The sequence below is a fragment of the Choloepus didactylus genome, chromosome 1, assembly GCF_015220235.1.
Source record: "Choloepus didactylus isolate mChoDid1 chromosome 1, mChoDid1.pri, whole genome shotgun sequence".
In the NCBI taxonomy this organism is placed as follows: Eukaryota; Metazoa; Chordata; class Mammalia; order Pilosa; family Megalonychidae; genus Choloepus; species Choloepus didactylus.
In genome coordinates, this window is record NC_051307.1 from 212217304 (window position 1) to 212236455 (window position 19152).

The following is a 19152-nucleotide window of genomic DNA, read 5'->3' on the forward strand; positions in this document are numbered from 1 at the left end:
GGCCATGGTGCCCTGAAGATGATGTTGAGTGTCTGCTGGGTGTTTGCCACTTTTGAGAGGCTCACTGCAGTGAGGCACAGCCCGAAGGGCTGAGGAATGCCATGTCCTTGGAGGGTTTTGGAGGTGCAAATGATGGCCATCAGGGCTCATTTTTTCTGTAACTTTGTCTGCAGGGTGCACCTAATGAGCTTGTCACTGTGTCCAGGAGTGGGAATGGGAGAGGGCAGGATCTGCAGACTCTGCGTCGTGTTTCCCCAGCCTGGAGGAGTGGGGGTCTCTTTCACAGATCCACGTGGCGGTGGCAAGTGTGGTTTTGTCTGGCTCCTAGGTCCCTCTCTCTGGGCTCTTCCTCATTGGGAGCTGACCCTTTTCTGTGACAGTTCCTGCACGCTGGTGGTTTTGTTTCCAGCCCAGACCCAGCTGGGCATGCTCATGCCCTACCTTAGGATAGGTCCTAGAAATCAACTTTGAGAGGATTCCCTTGCAAGTGATTTAATAAGGACTGGCCCCTGGGGGAGATCAGTAAGGGAGTGGGGAGCAGCTGGGGAAGGGGAAGAACCAAGCAAAGGGACAATTTTAGGCAAAGCCTCAGTCTTCGCCTGATCCCACGGAGAGCTCTGGAGTGTGGTTGGCAAAGGAGCTGGGCCTTCACCCTCCCTCACCTTCAGTCCGTCCTGGGCTGCTGTCAACTCCCTGCATTCCCTGAGAGTAGCTCAGGGCCAGCTCTCCAAAGGAGAGTACAGACTGACCATTAGACGCAAAAGCTGGGGAAGGGGACCCGGGTGGGCAGTGACACTTTCCACGGTGCTGCCTTTCCCAGCTCCCCCGTCTCCATGGGAATCTTACCCCAATTCTCTGATTCATCCACCTGTTTTTTCTGTATCTTCTTTAATGTGCTGTGCAATGCAGCTTCTAGAAGAGTCCCCTGTGTCTTCTCATACAGCCAGCTGGCCTCCCTATGTCCTTTCCAAATAGTGGCCATGCTAAGCGCTCTCTGCCTAGCCCTGCCTCAGGCCATGAGCTCACTTTAGATGTCTTTATGGGTTCTCTTTTAATTTCATAAGTTGTTCTTGCTTGTTGTAAAAAAAAACTTCCAATGGTACAACAATTTAGAGGTGTTTATGGTAAATTCTCAGAGTAGGTATCTGGCCAAATGTTTTTCCAGAGAATTATATTGATGCGGGTGTCTATGTAAGTGGTTATTTGGGGCTGCCAGGCAGACTCTCCCTTTTATCCCTGAGGGTGCTCTAGGGTGCCTGGTGGAGGAAGAGGGTTATAGAATTGGCAGGGAAACTGCTGGGCACCTTCCTCTGACTTCCTTGGCCAAGCCTGCCTGGGTGAGATGTGTCCTGCCAGGATAGGGCTTTGACGTCAACCGCATTGCAACTGCGGCCCATTGTCATGGCCCCGCCATGTCCCTGGTCAAAGGCTTCCACACTCTGTCCTCTTCTCTACCTCCTGGGTCTCGGCACGTTTGTAGCCCTCCCTGTCCCCAGGCTTGGGAACTGTGAGCCCCACTCCACTGGTGTGTACAGGACTTCAATGTCTGCTAATCTACTGCTTGGGTATTTTTACTGGGGATGGTGGTGGTATCTTCTGGAAGAGGCCTGCATCTCCCTGGTAAACACTCCAGGAAGCTGAGCACTGATGCTTTCCACTCCCGTGATGCCCTCCTGGGGCTCTTTCTAGGGCCTGGGACCTGGGCCCCTTTGCAGAGACCCCGGGCAGGGTCTTAGCACCATAGCCTTTGGGCCTTGCCACTTCAGTGTGCTCCAGTGGCCTTCCAGTGGCCAGTCTCTACAGCTCTTGGCTGAGGGTCACTCGGAAGCCACACGTGGCACTTTCTCTGCAAAGGGCAGGCGAGGAGTGCTGGGAATTCACATCACCCCTTGCCCACCCCAGCAGCCCTTGGCAAATGACTGGTGGGAGTTGGTGGGCAAAGACCCCAGCTCCCTCCCCTCCATGGCCCTGTGGGTAAGATAACCCTGAGGTGTGTTCTCTATGTTAGAAGTTCCCCATGGAATTGAGGTGTCCACAATGCTAAGTGGACTGATAACACACCCTTTACTGGCTGCCTTCCCTCCCCTGCCTCACTTCCCCGCTCCCTTACCAGAGTTTCCTGGGTCACATCCCAAATAAACTACCTGCACTTGAATCCTTCGTCTCAGGGTCTGCTCCTGGGGAGTCCAAAGTAACAAAGCCAGGATGTTTTCCCTCCAACCTGCCTCACAGTCCACCTATTCTTTCCAGTCTTTCTTATATCCTTTCCCATTTTCTACCTCTCCAGCTCTGATTTTCTCCAACTCTCTTTCAAACAGCAGGTTATGACAATATTCTCTGCATCCTGTTCCCTGGCTCTCTCTGATCCTGTCTGCATCAAACATTTTGCTGGGAACTGAGGGATTCTCTCACACCTAAATGAAATCTCTATGAAAGTGAGCTCCTTTCCAGCTGCCAAACGGAGAGCCTCAAGCAAACTGAGTTTAGACCAATTCGATTCCAGGGAGAAATGCTGCAACTCGTGTAGTCAGAAAGCTCTTTCAGAATGAGCAAAAATAAAATTTAATTTTTCACAAGTGTGGGCAGTCCTTACTTGGACCGACAGTCTGCAGCCCCTGATGGAAGGCACACGTGCACTCCCAACAGGCAAAGGACCCTCTGAGGCTGCTCATTTCCCACATAGGACATCTCAGCCCGTGGTGAGGCTTTGTCTCCAAAGAAGGAAGTGCGTTGCAGTGTGCTGTGGCCGTTAACACGTCAATATGTTCTCTGCCTTGCGTCAACCCAGCCCCTGGCGCTCCAGGCTCTGACTCCTAAGACAGGCAAGTGCATTTTCAGGTCCCAGACCAAGGAAGGGTCACAGCTCCCTAAATGATCTTCTGAGGCACACAGCCCTCCAGCTCTAACAGCTCCGGCCATCCCTCGTATTTGTTCGTGTCTGGGTTGTTCTTCAAGAACTGGAGAGAGAGAGAAGAGAGAAATGCCAACAATGGGGGAGGCTGCTGAGACTCACATCTGGATTTGCAATTGCGCTTTTAAATCTACATGCCTTCACTCACTTCATCCTCACCACAGCCCCTAGGGTGGTGGCAGGGGTGTTGGGTATCACCATCCCATTTCACAGATGGGAAAACTAAGGCCCAGAGAGGGGATGCAAAGGTCTTGGAATCAGAGCCGAATCACTGCCTGTCATGCCCTGTGGGGCAAGGAGCCTGGGAATGGCATGGGTGTTGGACAGCATTAACCCCTCCCCCCAATTCTCCATAAGCCCCCAGGACACCGCAAATAATCACAACAGCAATAAAAAGAAGATCCTTAGCAATTCCTGAGCCCTTGCTCTATGCCAGGCAGTGTTCTAAGTAACTTACATATTTAATTTCCACAAGAGTCCCAGGAGATGGGTTCTGTTATCATCCTATTTTACAGATGGGGAAACAGAGGCACAGAGAGACAGAGGAACTGCCTGTGGCAACCCAGTTGGTAAGTGGGAGCCACTCTGTAATATTAATTAATACTAAGAATACATATATAAAAAGAATGAAGTCAGTTAGGATTGGGTTTAAAATGCTCAGGCTGGTAGTGTCACAGCTTGGTTGGTAGGAGGGAGAAAGCAAATGCTAAAATCTAACCTTGGAATAATGGAGCTGATTTGTAGAAATTAAAAAAAAAAAATCTGGATTCTGCTTTTTCTAAAACAAAGGACATTGATTTTAACATGTCATGGTCATTGGTTCATTTTCAGTTAATGGGTCCAAGTTAGCTGATCATAAATATGAGGGGAAAATGGTGCTGAGTATCTTATAGTTACGTACTTTTTATGTGCTGTCTTGGCCTGTGTTTTTTGTTTTTATGTTTTTTATTTTTATTTTTTTAATTAGAGAAGTTGTGGGTTTACAGAAAAACCATGCATAAAATACAGGGTACCCGGACTTTCAGAAGATGGTGGCTAGGAGAGACAGGGCAAAAAAACACCTCCATGAAAAATACTAGATAAAAGCCAGAAAGTGACCCAGAACACCATTTCCAGCGATGCACCAGCTGGACAAGGTCTGCTAAATCCACAGGGACCATGCACTTGGTGAAACCAGGAGTCTGCATTCTGAAACAAGTGAGTGAGCCTGCTGAATATCCAGCAGCCACGCTGTGGTGTGGGGAAACTGTGGGTTGACGTTTGGAGTCGGACTAGTTCTTTTTTAAAAAACCCAAAAGTGGCTGCAGATACGGCAGCAAGAACTGCACAATGAAGCATGGCAGGAACAGGCTGTGGGTACGCGTCAATATTTGGCGTGGATGATAGCCTTTCGCACACCCGCTGCTCATTGTCTCAGAGTGAGGAAGGCAGAGGTGAGCCAAAAGGGGAAAATAACCATGCCCCTTACAGCCATCTTCTCGGCAGGCTGGGAATGCTCCTGCCTGGTACTGGTGCCACAGCCCAGAGCTGCGCCGAGAAACCTAGTGTGACAGGAAGTGTTTATAGCAATACAAGCACACGCCACAATATTGGGCGTGGACAATAGCCTTTTGCACACCCAAAGCTAATTGTCCCAGAGCTAGGAAGGCGGAGCAGTGCAAAAAGGGGGAAATTAACACACCCCATACAGCCATCCTTACAGCAGGCTGGGAATGCCCCTACACGGCCTGGTGGCCCAGAACTTCCCTTGAGAGATGGCACTCACCTGTGACGTAGCACAGCCTTCTCTCAGCAGAGGCCCTAGGAGGGCAAGGCTTGGAAGAGAGACCCACTCAGAAATCCCAGGGACCATACACCAATACCAAGGACTTGTGGGTCAGTGGCAGAGACAATCTGTGGTGAGAGTAAACTGAAGGTTTAGACTCTTGCAACAGCCTTAAATCTCTAGGAACACCTGGGATGTTTGATTATTAAAGCTGCCCTACCTCCCTAACCACTCAGACACACGCCCCACATTCAGGGCGGACAGCACCAACAACACAACCAAACTTGGTGCACCAATTGGACCACACAAGAATCAGACACCAACACACCACAAAGACAAAGTTGAGGAGAACTGGCTTGAGGGGAATAGGTGGCTCATAGATGCCACCTGCTGGTTAGTTAGAGAAAATGTACGCCACCAAGCTGTAGATCTGACAAATTAGAGATTAGTCTTTGAAATGGCCTACATATCCTAAAAGAACCCTATCAAGTTAAGCAATTGCCAAGAGGCCAGAAACAAAAGAAAATTTTAAAACATATGAAAAAACCAGATGATATGGACAACTCAAACCCAAACACCAAAATCAAAAGATCAGAGGAGATGCAGTACTTGCAGTAATTAATCAAAGAACTAAAGACAAACAATGAGAGCATGGCACAGGATATAAAGGACACGAAGAAGACCCTAGAAGAGCATAACGAAGAAACTGCAAGAGTAAATAAAAAAATAGATGATCTTATGGAAATAAAAGAAACTGCCCACCAAATTAAAAAAATTCTGGATACACATAGTATAAGACTAGAGGAAGCTGAACAATGAATCATTGACCTGGAGGATGACAAAATGGAAAATGAAACAACAAAAGAAAGAATGGGGCAAATAATTGAAAAAATCGAAATAGACCTCAGGGATATGATAGATAAAATAAAACATCCAAATATAAGACTCATTGGTGTCCCAGAAGGGGAAGAGAAGGGTAAAAGTCTAGAAAGAGTATTCGAGGAAATTGTTGGGGAAAACTTCCCAAACTGTCTACACAACATACATACACAAAGCATAAATGCCCAGCAAACTCCAAATGGAATAAATCCAAATAAACCCACTCCAAGACATATTCTGATCAGACTGTCAAATACTGAAGAGAAGGAGCAAGTTCTGAAAGCAGCAAGAGAAAAGCAATTCACCACATACAAAGGAAACAACATAAGACTAAGTAGTGACTACTCAGCGGTCACCATGGAGGCAAGAAGGCAGTGGCACAACATTTAAAATTCTGAGAGAGAAAAATTTCCAACCAAGAATTCTTTATCCAGTAAAGCTCTCCTTCAAATTTGAGGGAGAGCTTAAATTTTTCAGAGACAAACAAATTCTGAGAGATTTTGCTAACAAAAGACCTGCCCTACTTCAGATACTAAAGGGAGCCGTACTGACAGAGAAACAAAGAAAGGAGAGAGAAATATGGAGAAAGGTACAGTACTAAAGAGATTCAATATTGGTTCATTAAAGGACAATAAAAGAGAGAGGGAAAAAATATATCTGACAAACACAAACCAAAGGATAAGATGGCTGATTCAAGAAATGCCTTCACAGTAATAACGTTGAATGTAAATGGATTAAACTCCCCAATTAAAAAATATAGATTGGCAGAATGGATCAAAAAATATGAACCATCAATATGTTGCATACGAGAGACTCATCTTAGACACAGGGACACAAAGAAATTGAAAGTGAAAGGATGGAAAAAAATATTTCATTCAAGCTACAGCCAAAAGAAAACAGAAGTAGCAATATTAATCTCAGATAAAATAGACTTTAAATGCAAGGATGTTATGAGAGACAAAGAAGGCCACTACATACTAATAAAAGGGGCAATTCAACAAGAATAAATAACAATCATAAATGTTTATGCACCCAATCGTGGTGCCACAAAATACATGAGACAAACACTGGCAAAACTAAAGGAAGCAATTGATGTTTCCACAATAATTGTGGGAGACTTCAACACATCACTTTCTCCTATAGATAGATCAACCAGACAGAAGACCAATAAGGAAATTGAAAATCTAAACAATCTGATAAATGAATTTGATTTAACTGATATATACAGAACATTACATCCCAAATCATCAGGATACACATTCTTCTCTAGTGCTCACAGAACTTTCTCCAGAATAGACCATATGCTGGGACATAAAACAAGCCTCAATAAATTTAAAAAATTGAAATTATTCAAAGCACATTCTCTGACCACAATGGAATACAATTAGAAGTCAATAACCATCAGAGACTTAGAAAATTCACAAATACCTGAACGTTAAACAACATACTCCTAAACAATCAGTGGGGTAAAGAAGAAGAACAAGGGAAATCGCTAACCATATAGAGATGAATGAAAATGAGAACACAACATATCAAAACCTATGGGATGCAGCAAAAGCGGTACTGAGGGGGAAATATATAGCACTAAACACATACAAAAACTAAACACATACTAAAAGGAAGAAAGAGCTAAAATCACAGAACTAATGGAGCAACTGAAGAAGCTAGAAAACGAACAGCAAACCAATCCTAAACCAAGTAGAAGAAAAGAAATAACAAGAATTAAAGCAGAAATAAATGACATGGAGAACAAAACAAAACAAAACAAAAAACAAACAAACAAAAAACAATAGAGAGAATAAATAACACCAAGGGTTGGTTCTTTGAGAAGATCAACAAGATTGACAAGCCCCTAGCTAGACTGACAAAATCAAAAAGAGAGAAGACCCATATAAACAAAATAATGAATGAGAAAGGTGACATTACTGTGGATACTGAAGAAATTAAAAAAAATCGTAAGAGGATACTATGAACAGCTGTATGCCAACAAACTGGATAATGTAGAGGAAATGGACAATTTCCTGGAAACATATGAACAACCTAGACTGACAGAGAAGAAATAGAAGACCTTAACCAACCAATCACAAGCAAAGAGATCCAATCAGTCATCAAAAAACTTCCCACAAATAAATGCCCAGGGCCAGATGGCTTCACAGGGAAATTCTACCAAACTGTCCAGAAAGAACTGACACCAATCTTACTTAAACTCTTTCAAAACATTGAAGGAAATGGAATACTACCTAACACATTTTATGAAGCTGACATCAATCTAATACCAAAACTAGGCAAAGATGCCACAAAAAAGGAAAACTACAGGCCAATCTCCCTAATGAATATAGATGCAAAAATCCTCAACAAAATACTTGCAAATCGAATCCAAAGACACATTAAAAAATCATATACCATGACCAAGTGGGGTTCATTTCAGGCATGCAGGGATGGTTCAACATAAGAAAATCAATCAATGTAATACAACACATTAACAAATCAAAAGAGAAAAATCAAATGATCATCTCAATAGATGCTGAAAAAGCATTCAACAAAATCCAACATCACTTTTTTTTTTATAGTTAGCATTTTGATATTTTTTCATCATGGATTTTTTAGCATTAAGTTCAGTTTTTTAAATACTGCATCAAAATATTACTTATCTTGATTACTGAGTTTTTTTTTAAATTTCATTTTGAAATAAATTCAAAGCCACAGGAACAGTTGCAAAAACAATACAAACCCCATACACAGCATACCCTGACCCCCCTCCCCTGACCCCCCGATCCATCAACTCCAACATGCTGTCACACCGCCATTTCTTTCCTTCCCTCTCTCCCTCCCTCCCTCCCTATCATCCATCATCTATTGCTCTGTCTTCTGAACATATGAGAGCTAGCTGCACACATCCTTGAACAAACACTATAATTCACATATACACTTCCGATGAACAAGAACATTCTTTTATGCAATCCCATTAAGCGCAGCTAAGAAGTTCAAGACATTCAACATTGACAGAAAGCTTACATTCTATATTTCCTTTTTTTTTTCTTATGTCCCAACTGTGTCCCTTTGAGCCTCCTGTCCTCCATCCTCAGATCCCATCCAGGATCATCCCTGGCATTCAATTGTCATCTATTTAGTCTTTTCCCCCTTTTTTCAATTGTGGAAACATACATACAGCCTATATCTTCCCATTCCACCCCCTCCCTAGCATTCCATTAGTGGGATTAGTCACATTTAGAATGTTGTAATGGTATCACCTTCCCTCCATCCATTACTAGAAATTTCCCTTCACCTCAAACAGCAACCCTACACTCATTTCTTAACTCCTCATTGCCCCTTCCCCCACTTCTCATAACCCAAACTCTACTTTTCATCTCTGTGGTCATATTCTCTGATAATTTCTTTGTGTTTATTGTGGGGCTTAAATTTAACCTTTTAAATCCATAACAATCTTGGTTTTCTTTGATACCAGCTTAACTTCAATAGGACCCATAAACTATGTTCCTATACTCCTCCATTCTCCTGCCTTTATATAGTTCTTGTCAAAAATTACATATTTTACATTGAGTCCAAAACCACTGATTTGTCATTAGAGTTTATGTATTTTATATCTTGTAGGAAGTAAATAGTGGAGTTACAAATCAAAAATTATTGACTTCTGCTTGTATTTCATTGTGGTCAGAGAATGTGTTTTGAATATATTCAATTTTTTTTTTTAATTTATTGAGGCTTGTTTTATGTCCCAGCATATGGTCTATTCTGGGGAAAGATCCGTGATTACTAGAGAAAAATGTGTTTCTTGGTGATTTGGGATGTAAGGTTCTACATATGTCTGTTAAAATTCTCCCTATCTCTCTGTCCTTTCTTTGTTTCTCTGTCAGTAGGGCTCTCTTTAGTATCTGAAGTAGGGCAGGTCTTTTACTGGCAAACTTTCTCAGCATTTGTTTGTGAAAAATTTAAGCTCTCCCTCACATTTGAAGGAGAGTTTTGCTGGATAAAGTATTCTTGGTTGGAAATTTTTTTCTCTGAGAATTTTAAATATGTCATGCCACTGCCTTCTCGCCTCCATGGTGGCCACTGAGTAGTCATTACTTAGTCTTATGTTGTTTCCTTTGTATGTGGTGAATTGCTTTTCTCTTGCTGCTTTCAGAACTTGCTCCATCTCTTCAGTATTTGACAGTCTGATCAGAATATGTCTTGGAGTGGGTTTATTTGGATTTATTCTATTTTGAGTTTGCTGGGCATTTATGCTTTGTGTATTTATATTGTGTAGAGGGTTTAGGAAGTTTTCCCCAACAATTTCTTTGAATACTCTTTCTAGACCTTTACCCTTCTCTTCCCCTTCTGGGACACCAATGAGTCTTAAATTTGGATGTTTTATTTTATCTATCATATCCCTGAGAACCATTTTGATTTTTTCAATTGTTTTCTCCATTCTTTCTTTTGTTCTTTCATTTTCTGTTCTGTGGTCCTCTAATTCCTCTAATTTTCAACTTCCTCTAATCTTGTATTATGAGTATCCAGAGTCTTTTTAATTTGGCCAACAGTTTCTTTTATTTCCATAAGATCTTCTATTTTTTAATTTACTCTTGCAGTTTCTTCTTTATGCTCTTCTAGGATCTTCTTTATGTCCTTTATATCCTGTGCCATGTTCTTCTTCATATCCTTTATATCCTGTGCCATGCTCTCATTCTTTGACTGTAGTCCTTTGATTAATTGCACCAAGTACTGTGTCTCTTCTGATCGTTAGATTTGGGTGTTTGGGATTGGGTTCTCCATATCGTCTGGTTTTATCAAATGCTTTAAGATTTTCTGTTGTTTTTGGCCTCTTGGCATTTGCTTTGTTTGATAGCTGTGATCTTCCAGGACCTCTGCTGAGGGAAGTCTGTGCTACGTCACAAGTGCGCGCCTTCTCTCAAGGGAAGCCCCGGGCCGCTGGGCCATGTAGGGTCACTCCCAGCCTGATGCAAAAATGGCTGAATGGGGCGTCTCAACCCCTCCCCTCTTTTCGCACATCTCTGCCTTCCCAGCTATCTGTGGGTAGCAACTATCTGTGGGTGCACCCAAGGCCACTGTCCACGGCTGATATTGCGGCGTGTGCATGGTACTATGGGATACACTCCCCATTAGACTGGGTTTCCTGGCATGGCTCTGGGCTGTGGGTCCAGCCGGGGCAGGAGTGTCACCAGCATGCTGGGAAGCCAGCTGCAAGGGGTGCAGTTTCTTTCTCCTTTTGGCTCTCCCCTCTGTCCCTCTGGCCTCAGGACAATCAGTAGCAGGTGTGGGGAGGGCTATCCTTCATGCCAGACACTGAGGTGTTGGCTACAGCCCACTCCTGCAGTGCTTCACTATATGGTTCTCACTGCTGTATCTGCAGCCACTCCCAGATTTTTTGTTTTTGTTTTTGTTTTTTAAAAAGAACTAGTCCGTCTCCAAATGCCAACCCGCAGTTTCCCCAGACCACAGCATGGCTGTGGGACTTTCAGCTGGCTTACTCACTTGTTTCAGAATGCAGACTCCTGGTTTCACCAAGTGCATGCTCCCTGTAGTTTTAGCAGACGTTGTCCAGCTGGTGCATAGCTGGAAGTGGTGTTCTGGGTCACTTTCTGGTTTTTATCTAATATTTTTCACGGAGGTGTCTTTTTGCCCTGTCTCACCTAGCTGCCATCTTAGGTTCTCCCCAACATCACTTTTTGATAAAAACACTTCAAAGGTAGGAATTGAAGGAAATGTCCTCAATATGACAAAGAGCATATATGAAAAACTCACAGCCAGCATAGTACTCAATGGTGAGAGACTGAAAGCCTTCACTCTAAGTTCAGGAATGAGAAAAGGCCCACTGTCACCACTGTTATTCAACATTGTGCTAGAAGTGCTAGCCAGGGCAATCCGGCAAGACAAAGAAACAAAAGGCATCCAAATTGGAAAGGAAGAAGTAAAACTGTCACTATTTGCAGATGATATGATCTTATATCTGGAAAGCCCTAAGAAATCAACGATACAGCTACTGGAGCTAATAAACAAATTTAGCAAAGTAGTGGGATACAAGATTAATGCACATAAGTCAGTAATGTTTCTATATGCTAGAAATGAAAGAAGTGAAGAGACACTCAAGAAAAAGATACCATTTTCAGTAGCAGCTAAAAAAATCAAGTACCTAGGAATAAACTTAACCAAAAATGTAAAAGACCTATACAAAGAAAACTATGTAAGTCTACTAAAAGAAATAGAAAGGGACCTTAAAAGATGGAAAAATATTCCATGTTCATGGATAAAATGGCTAAATGTCATTAAGATGTCAATTCTACCCAAACTCATCTACAGATTCAGTGCAATCCCAATCAAAATTCCAACTACCTAACACATTTTATGAAGCTGACATCAATCTAATACCAAAACTAGGCAAAGATGCCACAAAAAAGGAAAACTACAGGTCAATCTCCCTAATGAATATAGCTGCAAAAACTCTCAGCAAAATACTTGCAAATTGAATCCAAAGACACATTAAAAAATCATAAACCATGACCAAGTGGGGTTCATTCCAGGCATGCAGGGATGGTTCAACATAAGAAAACCAATCAATGTAATACAACACATTAACAAATCAAAAGAGAAAAATCAAATGATCATTTCAATAGATGCAGACTTGGAAAAGCTAGTTATCAAACTTATTTGGAAAGGGAAGATGCCTCAAATTGCCAAAAGCACTCTAAAAAAGAAAAATGAAGTGGGAGGACTTATACTCCCTGACTTTGAAGCTTACTATAAAGCCACAGTAGTCAAAACAGCATGGTACTGGCACAAAGACAGACATATTGATCAATGGAATTGAATTGAGAATTCGGAGATCGACACCTAGATCTACAGCTGACTGATCTTTGATAAGGCCCCCAAAGCCACTGAACTGGGACATAACAGTCTTTTCAACAAATGGGGCTGGGAGAGTTGGATATCCATATCCAAAAGAATGAAAGAGGGCCCCTACCTCACACCCTACACAAAAATTAACTCAAAGTGGATCAAAGACCTCAATGCAAAATACAGTACCACAAAACTCCTAGAAGATAATGTAGGGAAACATCTTCAAGACCTTGTATTAGGAGGTCACTTCCTAGACCTTACACCCAAAGCACAAGCAACAAAGGAAAAAATAGATAAATGGGAACTCCTCAAGCTTAGAAGTTTCTGTACCTAAAAAGGAATTTGTCAAAAAGGTGAAGAGGCAGCCAACTCAATGGGAAAAAATTTTTGGAAACCATGTATCTGACAAAAGACAGATATCTTGCATATATAAAGAAATCCTACAACTCAATGACAATAGTACAGACAGCCCAATTATAAAATGGGCAAAAGATATGAAGAGACATTTCTCTGGAGGGGAAATACAAATGGCCAAGAAACACATGAAAAAATGTTCAGCTTCACTAGCTATTAGAGTGATGCAAATTAAAACTACAACGAGATACCATCTCACGACAATTAGAATGGCTGCCATTAAACAAACAGGAAACTACAAATGCTGGAGAGGATGTGGAGAAATTGGAACTCTTATTCATTGTTGGTGGGACTGTATAATGGTTCAGCCACTCTGGAAGACAGTCTGGCTGTTCCTTAGAAAACTAGATATAGAGTTACCCTTTGATCCAGCAATTGCACTTCTCGGTATATACCTGGAAGATCTGAAACCAGTGACATGAACAGATATCTGCACGCCAATGTTCATAGCAGCATTATTCACAATTGCCAAGAGATGGAAACAACCCAAATGTCCTTCAACAGAGGAGTGGATAAATAAAATGTGGTATATACACATAATGGAATACTATGCAGCAGTAAGTAGGAACAATGTCGTGAAACATATGACAACTTGGATGAACCTTGAAGACATAATGCTGAGTGAAATAAGCCAGGCACAAAAAGAGGAATATTATATGCTACCACTAATGTGCATATTGCTGGGGGAGAATGCAGGGGTGTTGGGCTTCCCCACCTCGATGGTTGCTGATGTGGTCACAGACATTGGGGACCGGAGGTTTGATGGGCTGAGCCCTCAATCATGGGACTTGCCCTTGGGAAGACTGTTACTGCAAAGGAGAGGCTAGGCCTGCTTATAATTGTGCCTAAGTGTCTCCTCCTGAATGCCTCTTTGTTGCTTAGATGTAGCTCTCTCTCTCTAGCTAAGCCAACTTGGCAGATGAAATCACTGCCCTTCTCCCTATGTCAGATCTGACACCCAGGGGTGTAAATACCCCTGGCAATGTGGAATATGACTCCTGGGGAGGAATCTGGACCTGGCATTGTGGGATGGAGAACATCTTCTTGACCAAAAGGGGGATGGGGAGTGAAATGAAATAAGATTCAGTGGCTGAGAGATTCCAAAAGGAGCCGAGAGGTCACTCTGGTGGGCACTCTTATGCACAATATAGGCAACCCTTTTTAGGTTCAAATGAATTGGAGTAGCTAGCAGTAAATACCTGAAACTATCAAACTACAACTCCAAAACCTTGAATCTTGAGGATGATTGTATAGCAATGTAGCTTATGAGGGTGACAATGTGATTGGGAAAGTCATGTGGATCACACTCCCTTTGTCCAGTGTATGGATGGATGAGTAGAAAAACGGGGGCAAAAAAACAAAAAACAAAAAACAAAAACAAAAACAAAAACAAAAACAAAACACCCAGTGTTCTTTTTTACTTTAATTGTTCTTTTTCACTTTAATTTTTATTCTTGTTACTTTTGTGTGTGTGGTAATGAAAATGTTCAAAAATTAATTTTGGTGATGGATGCACAACCATATGGTGGTACTGTGAACAACTGATTGTACGCTTTGTATGACTGCATGGTATGTGAATATATCTCAATAAAATTGAATTATTAAAAAAAATACAGGGTTCCCCTATACCACCCTATTGTTAATACCTTGCAGTAGTGAGGTACATTTGTTAAAATTGATAGCAACTTTTTAATAATTGTACTATTAACTATAGTTCCATGGTTTATGTTAAGGTAATTTTTATCCTAGGAACATATATACAACCTAAAATTTCCCATTTTAACCAAATTCAAATATATAATTCAGTGTTGTTAATTATGTTCATAATTTTGTACTACCATCGCCATCATCCTTTACCTAAACTTTTCCATCTTCCCAAATAGAACTTCCATATAGTTTAAACATAGTTTTAACTCCTTATTCCCTACCCCTCCCCATCCCCTGGTAACCTATATTCTAGATTCTAACTCAATGAGTTTGTTTATTCTTATTATTTCAGAGCAGAGAGATCATACGATTTGTCCTTTTGTGCCTGGCTTATTTCACTAAACATGATGACTTCAAAGTTCATCCATGTTGTGCCATGTACCATAACTTCATTCGTTTTTATGGCTGAGTAATATTCCATTGTATGTATGTACCACATTTTGTTTATCCATTCATCGGCTGATGGACACTTGGGTTGCTTTCATCTTTTGGCAATTGTGAATAATACTGTTATGAACACTGGTGTGCAAATATCTGTTCAAGTCCCTGCTTTCAATAGTTGTGGATATATTCCTAGAAGGGGATTTCCGGGTCACATGGTATTTCTATACTTACCTTTCTGAGGAACTGCTAAACTGTCTTGCTGGATATAAAATTGTTGGTTAGCAATTGTGTTCTGTCAGCACTTTAAATATTTCAATCCATTGCCTTCTTGCTTCCTTGATTTCTGACAAGAAATGGTCAATCTGATTGGTACTCCTTTGTACGTAACATGTTGCTTTTCTCTTGCAGCTTTTAGAACTCTCTTGTTGTTCTTTGCATTCAAGTTTGGCCATTATGTGATGGGATGTATTTCTCTTCAAGTTTATCCTGTTTGGTGTTCTCTGAGATTTTTGGATGTGCATATCCACATCTTTTGCTAGGTTTGGGAAGTTTTCTGTCATTATTTCTCTGAATATTCCTTCTGCCCCTCTTTTCCTTCTGGGACTCCCATAATGTATATATTGATATGTTTGATTGTGTCCCAAAGTTCTCCTTAGGCTATTTTCACTTTTTATAGTTCTTTTTTTTCTTTCTGTGCCTCTGCCCAACTCATTTTAATGGTCTTGTCTTCGAGTTCACTGATTCTTTCTTTTACCAGTTCCAATCTGCTGTTGAAACTCTCCTGGGATTTTTTTCATTTCATTTATTGTGGTCGTCAACCCTAGTAGTTCTGTTTTGGTTCCTTTGAAAAATTTCTATCTGTTTATTGAGATTCTCATATTGTTCATTCATTGTTTTCATGATATCCTTTAGTTCTTTCTCTGCATTTTTCACTATCTCCTTGAGCATATTTCAAATATCATTTTTAAAAAGTCTTTGTCCAATAGGTCCACAGTCTGGTATTCTTCATTAACGTTTTCTGGATTTTTATCCTCTTCCTTTGAATGGGCCATCATTTCCTGTTTCTTTGTTTGACTTGTAATCTTTTGGTGCACAGTGTATATCTTAATATTTTAAAATGCTGTATCTGGGATTTGATTCCCTTGGATGTCTGTTTCTTGAGTCTGTATCCAGCTAGTGATATGACAGTGACTTTCTTGAGTGTCAGGAGCTAACATAACCAAGCAAACCTAAGCAAAAAAACACCTTTCACAGTCTTGCAAGTTGGGTTTGCATTGGCTGGTGATTTCTGTGAGGGTTCAGCCCTCCTATCAAGAAGGTCAGCCCAAGGCAAATGCAAAGCGCAGGGCCTTCCCTGTCTTTTCTGGGCCTGCATCTTGCCCTGGTCTTGTGCTTGCTAGTGGCCTTAGGTATTCCCGTGTTTACAGGAATTTGAATACTCCCTCAAATTCCCAGGAAATAGATCTTCTCCCTGTCCAGGGTGTTCCTCTGTGGGACTTAAAGCCTTTGCCCCAGGGCACCTGGCTCAATTATTTCTTGCTCTGTTTCTTTTGCTGTCTGAAGCTGTTTTTGTTTTCTCAAGTTGCTTTTGCCTGGAGGGTAAATTATGGGAGGGGGTGCTTGCCAGAGAGGAGTGTCCCAAGTCAGACGTTTCCAGCTGAAACAAGGCCAGTGTCCCACAGAGGGCATGCCCGGTGCCAGGGGTGGGGGTAGTGGGGAGTGGGGGTAGTAGGGGGTGGGAATTGTGGGGCTCTGCACTGCCCTGGGGAGGGAGGGAGGGAGGGGCCAGGAGGGTGCCAGGAGCTTCCCTCATGGCTCAAAGCAAATGCAGACCTTCCACTGTTTTCTGCAGCTCTGAGGAAATGTACAGCCTTGAAGTCTCCTCTGTAGCCCTTGTCAGGAGTGGGGGTGGGGTTGGAACCATGGCCACCCTCAGAGCCAGGCCTGTAGAGATCTGAAGTAGCTAATCAAAAGCAGTGTTCAGTGCTCAGAACATCTACTCCACACCTTGAGGAACTGGTTTTTATGTACCACTCTGGCACCAAGAAGCTGCACCAGTACCTTACTGCTGTCTGCCATGAGGTTGGGTGGTGGGCGGAGGTTGCCACTGCACAGAGTGTGCAATTCAGTGGCATTTAACCCAGTTTACCAGTCTCTTCCTCCTGCTCTTCTTTGGATGCTGCACAGTATTCTACTGGACTCTGGAGTTTCATAAGAGTTGTTTCAGACAGTTCCTGCATGTTTAATAGTTGTTCTGGTGGAGGGACTGATTCCTGGAGCTTCCTTTTCTGCCATCTTCCCACCAATATGTTTTGGCCCAATTTTTATGGGTTTGGAATCTACTCTTCAAAGAAGGACAGGGCTGGCTCTGCCCGTGGAGTGCAAGGCTTGCTTCTTACCAAATCCTGCCCCAGGCATCTCCCATGGGTCATTCTGGAGACCCCTCCCTGCCTCCCTTTCTCCACCCAGAGGGTATAAAGAGAGAGTCCTCTCATTTTCTCCTCTAGACAGGCTACATTGTACTATTCCATTTTTTTAAAAGTAATCTATAATTACTTGAATATATTTTCATAAAAACACACAAATAAACCTAACCAAAATTTTACAGATAAGGCAAAAACTCTTCCAACCTCCTCTCTAACCCCTTTCCTGGAGTTCAGCTTATGGTTTCTTGAATCTGTCCCTTCTCTGCCTTCCCACAGCCCCTTCCCAGGCCACTTTCTCCCCTGATCTCCCCTGATCACTACATGGGCCTCCTCCCTGCCTCCTGCCTCATTTTCCTTCCATGCTCAGCCAGAGAGGCTGCTCTACAAGTATGAAGACAGAAAATCTTTGTGGTGGCAGGCTGACCTGGGTTAGAAATGCATCAGCATCACTGAGTCATTTTTGAGACCTGAGCAAGCTGATTAAAATCTCTCCTCATCTGTAAAATGGGACAATAATCATACTTCATTGTGTTATATAAGAGCCTGCATACACCTCTCAGAATGTGCCTGTACAGAGCAAGTGTTTGCTGAATGTCAGTCTTTCTTATGATTGATCTGATCTTGTCACCTCTTAAGCCCTGCTGGCTCCCTACTGCCTTCAGGACAGTCTACTCCCCTCAGGGGTACTGCATTTTAGGAGTGTTGGTCCCAATTCCTGTCTCAGGATCTGGGCAGAGCTAGAATGTTCTTAAGCAGAGATCAGGCAGGCCTGGCTGATTCCCCCAGGTTTCAGAATTGCTCTGGCTGGGGGTGCATGGGTGGGGCTGTCCTTGACAAGGGAGAAGGCACAGTGCTTCCCCGGGTCCCCCCACCCTCTGTCGACTCCCTCTCTCCTCCTGTGGGTGATCCTCAAACACTATGTCTGGGTGTCTCCTGGATCCCTCTGCCCCGGGTCGTGCCTGGTAGTGCCCTTGGGACCCGTTGGTGATTGAATCATGTCCCCCATGAAAGGCACATCCAGGTCCCAATCCCTGGTCCTGTGGGTGTGAACCCATTTGTAAATAGGACCTTTGAAGATGTTATTAGTTCAGGTGCCCAAAGTGAATGAGGGGAGGCCTTAATCCAATATGACTGAGTCCTTATAAGCAAAGGAAATTGGACACAGAAGAGAAGCCATAGAGAGAAGCTGGAAGTCAACTGAATCCAGAAGAGAAAGAAGAAGATGCTGCCATGTGCATCACCATGTGACAGAGAAGCCAAAGACCAAGGGTGGCTGGCATCCAGTCTTCGGGGAGACTGTCTTCAGAGAGAAAGCATCACCTTGCTGACACGATTTTGGACTTCTCCTGGCCTCAAACCCATGAGCTAATAAATCCCCATTGTTTAAGCCAACCCACGGTACAGTATTTGTTTTCGCAGCTGGAAAACTAGAACAGGCCCCATATTACAGCCCTGTCCTGACCGTTCCACATGCCCAGGTGGCTTTCCCAGTGTCCCCTTCTAGGTCCATTTCATCTGCTCTAGCTTCAAGGGGCCTCGGGGCTGACATGAGGCCTGGGGGGACAGGGGCCAGGTGCCCTGCCCTGCTCTGGGCTCCCCCTTTCCCTACCGTACAGGCTTCATCTCTAAATTCTTTTTGCTTTATTCTATGCCTCATTTCCCCTTCATCCTTTGCTCCTCTTCCCTCTTTTTTTTTTGGGTATGTATCTATGTGTCTATGCATTTATGTATGATCTACCTCCTACCAAAATGGCCAGAGCAGTTCCTACTGGGGGATTAGCCGGTTGGATGACTCTGACCAGTGGGTGGCT

General features: G+C 42.8%; 1 protein-coding gene across 3 annotated transcripts in view; it reads right to left on the reverse strand.

The window, feature by feature from the left end:
- Window positions 1-2538: 2538 nt before the first annotated feature.
- FAM3D (FAM3 metabolism regulating signaling molecule D) overlaps window positions 2539-19152 on the reverse strand; it is a 54210-nt gene continuing 37596 nt past the window's right edge. For all 3 annotated transcript variants that reach the window (XM_037799245.1, XM_037799250.1, XM_037799240.1), the window contains one exon: window positions 2539-2957. In XM_037799245.1, the coding sequence (XP_037655173.1) occupies window positions 2868-2957 (90 nt within the window). In that variant the 3' untranslated portion in view covers window positions 2539-2867. The remainder of the gene's footprint in view (window positions 2958-19152) is intronic.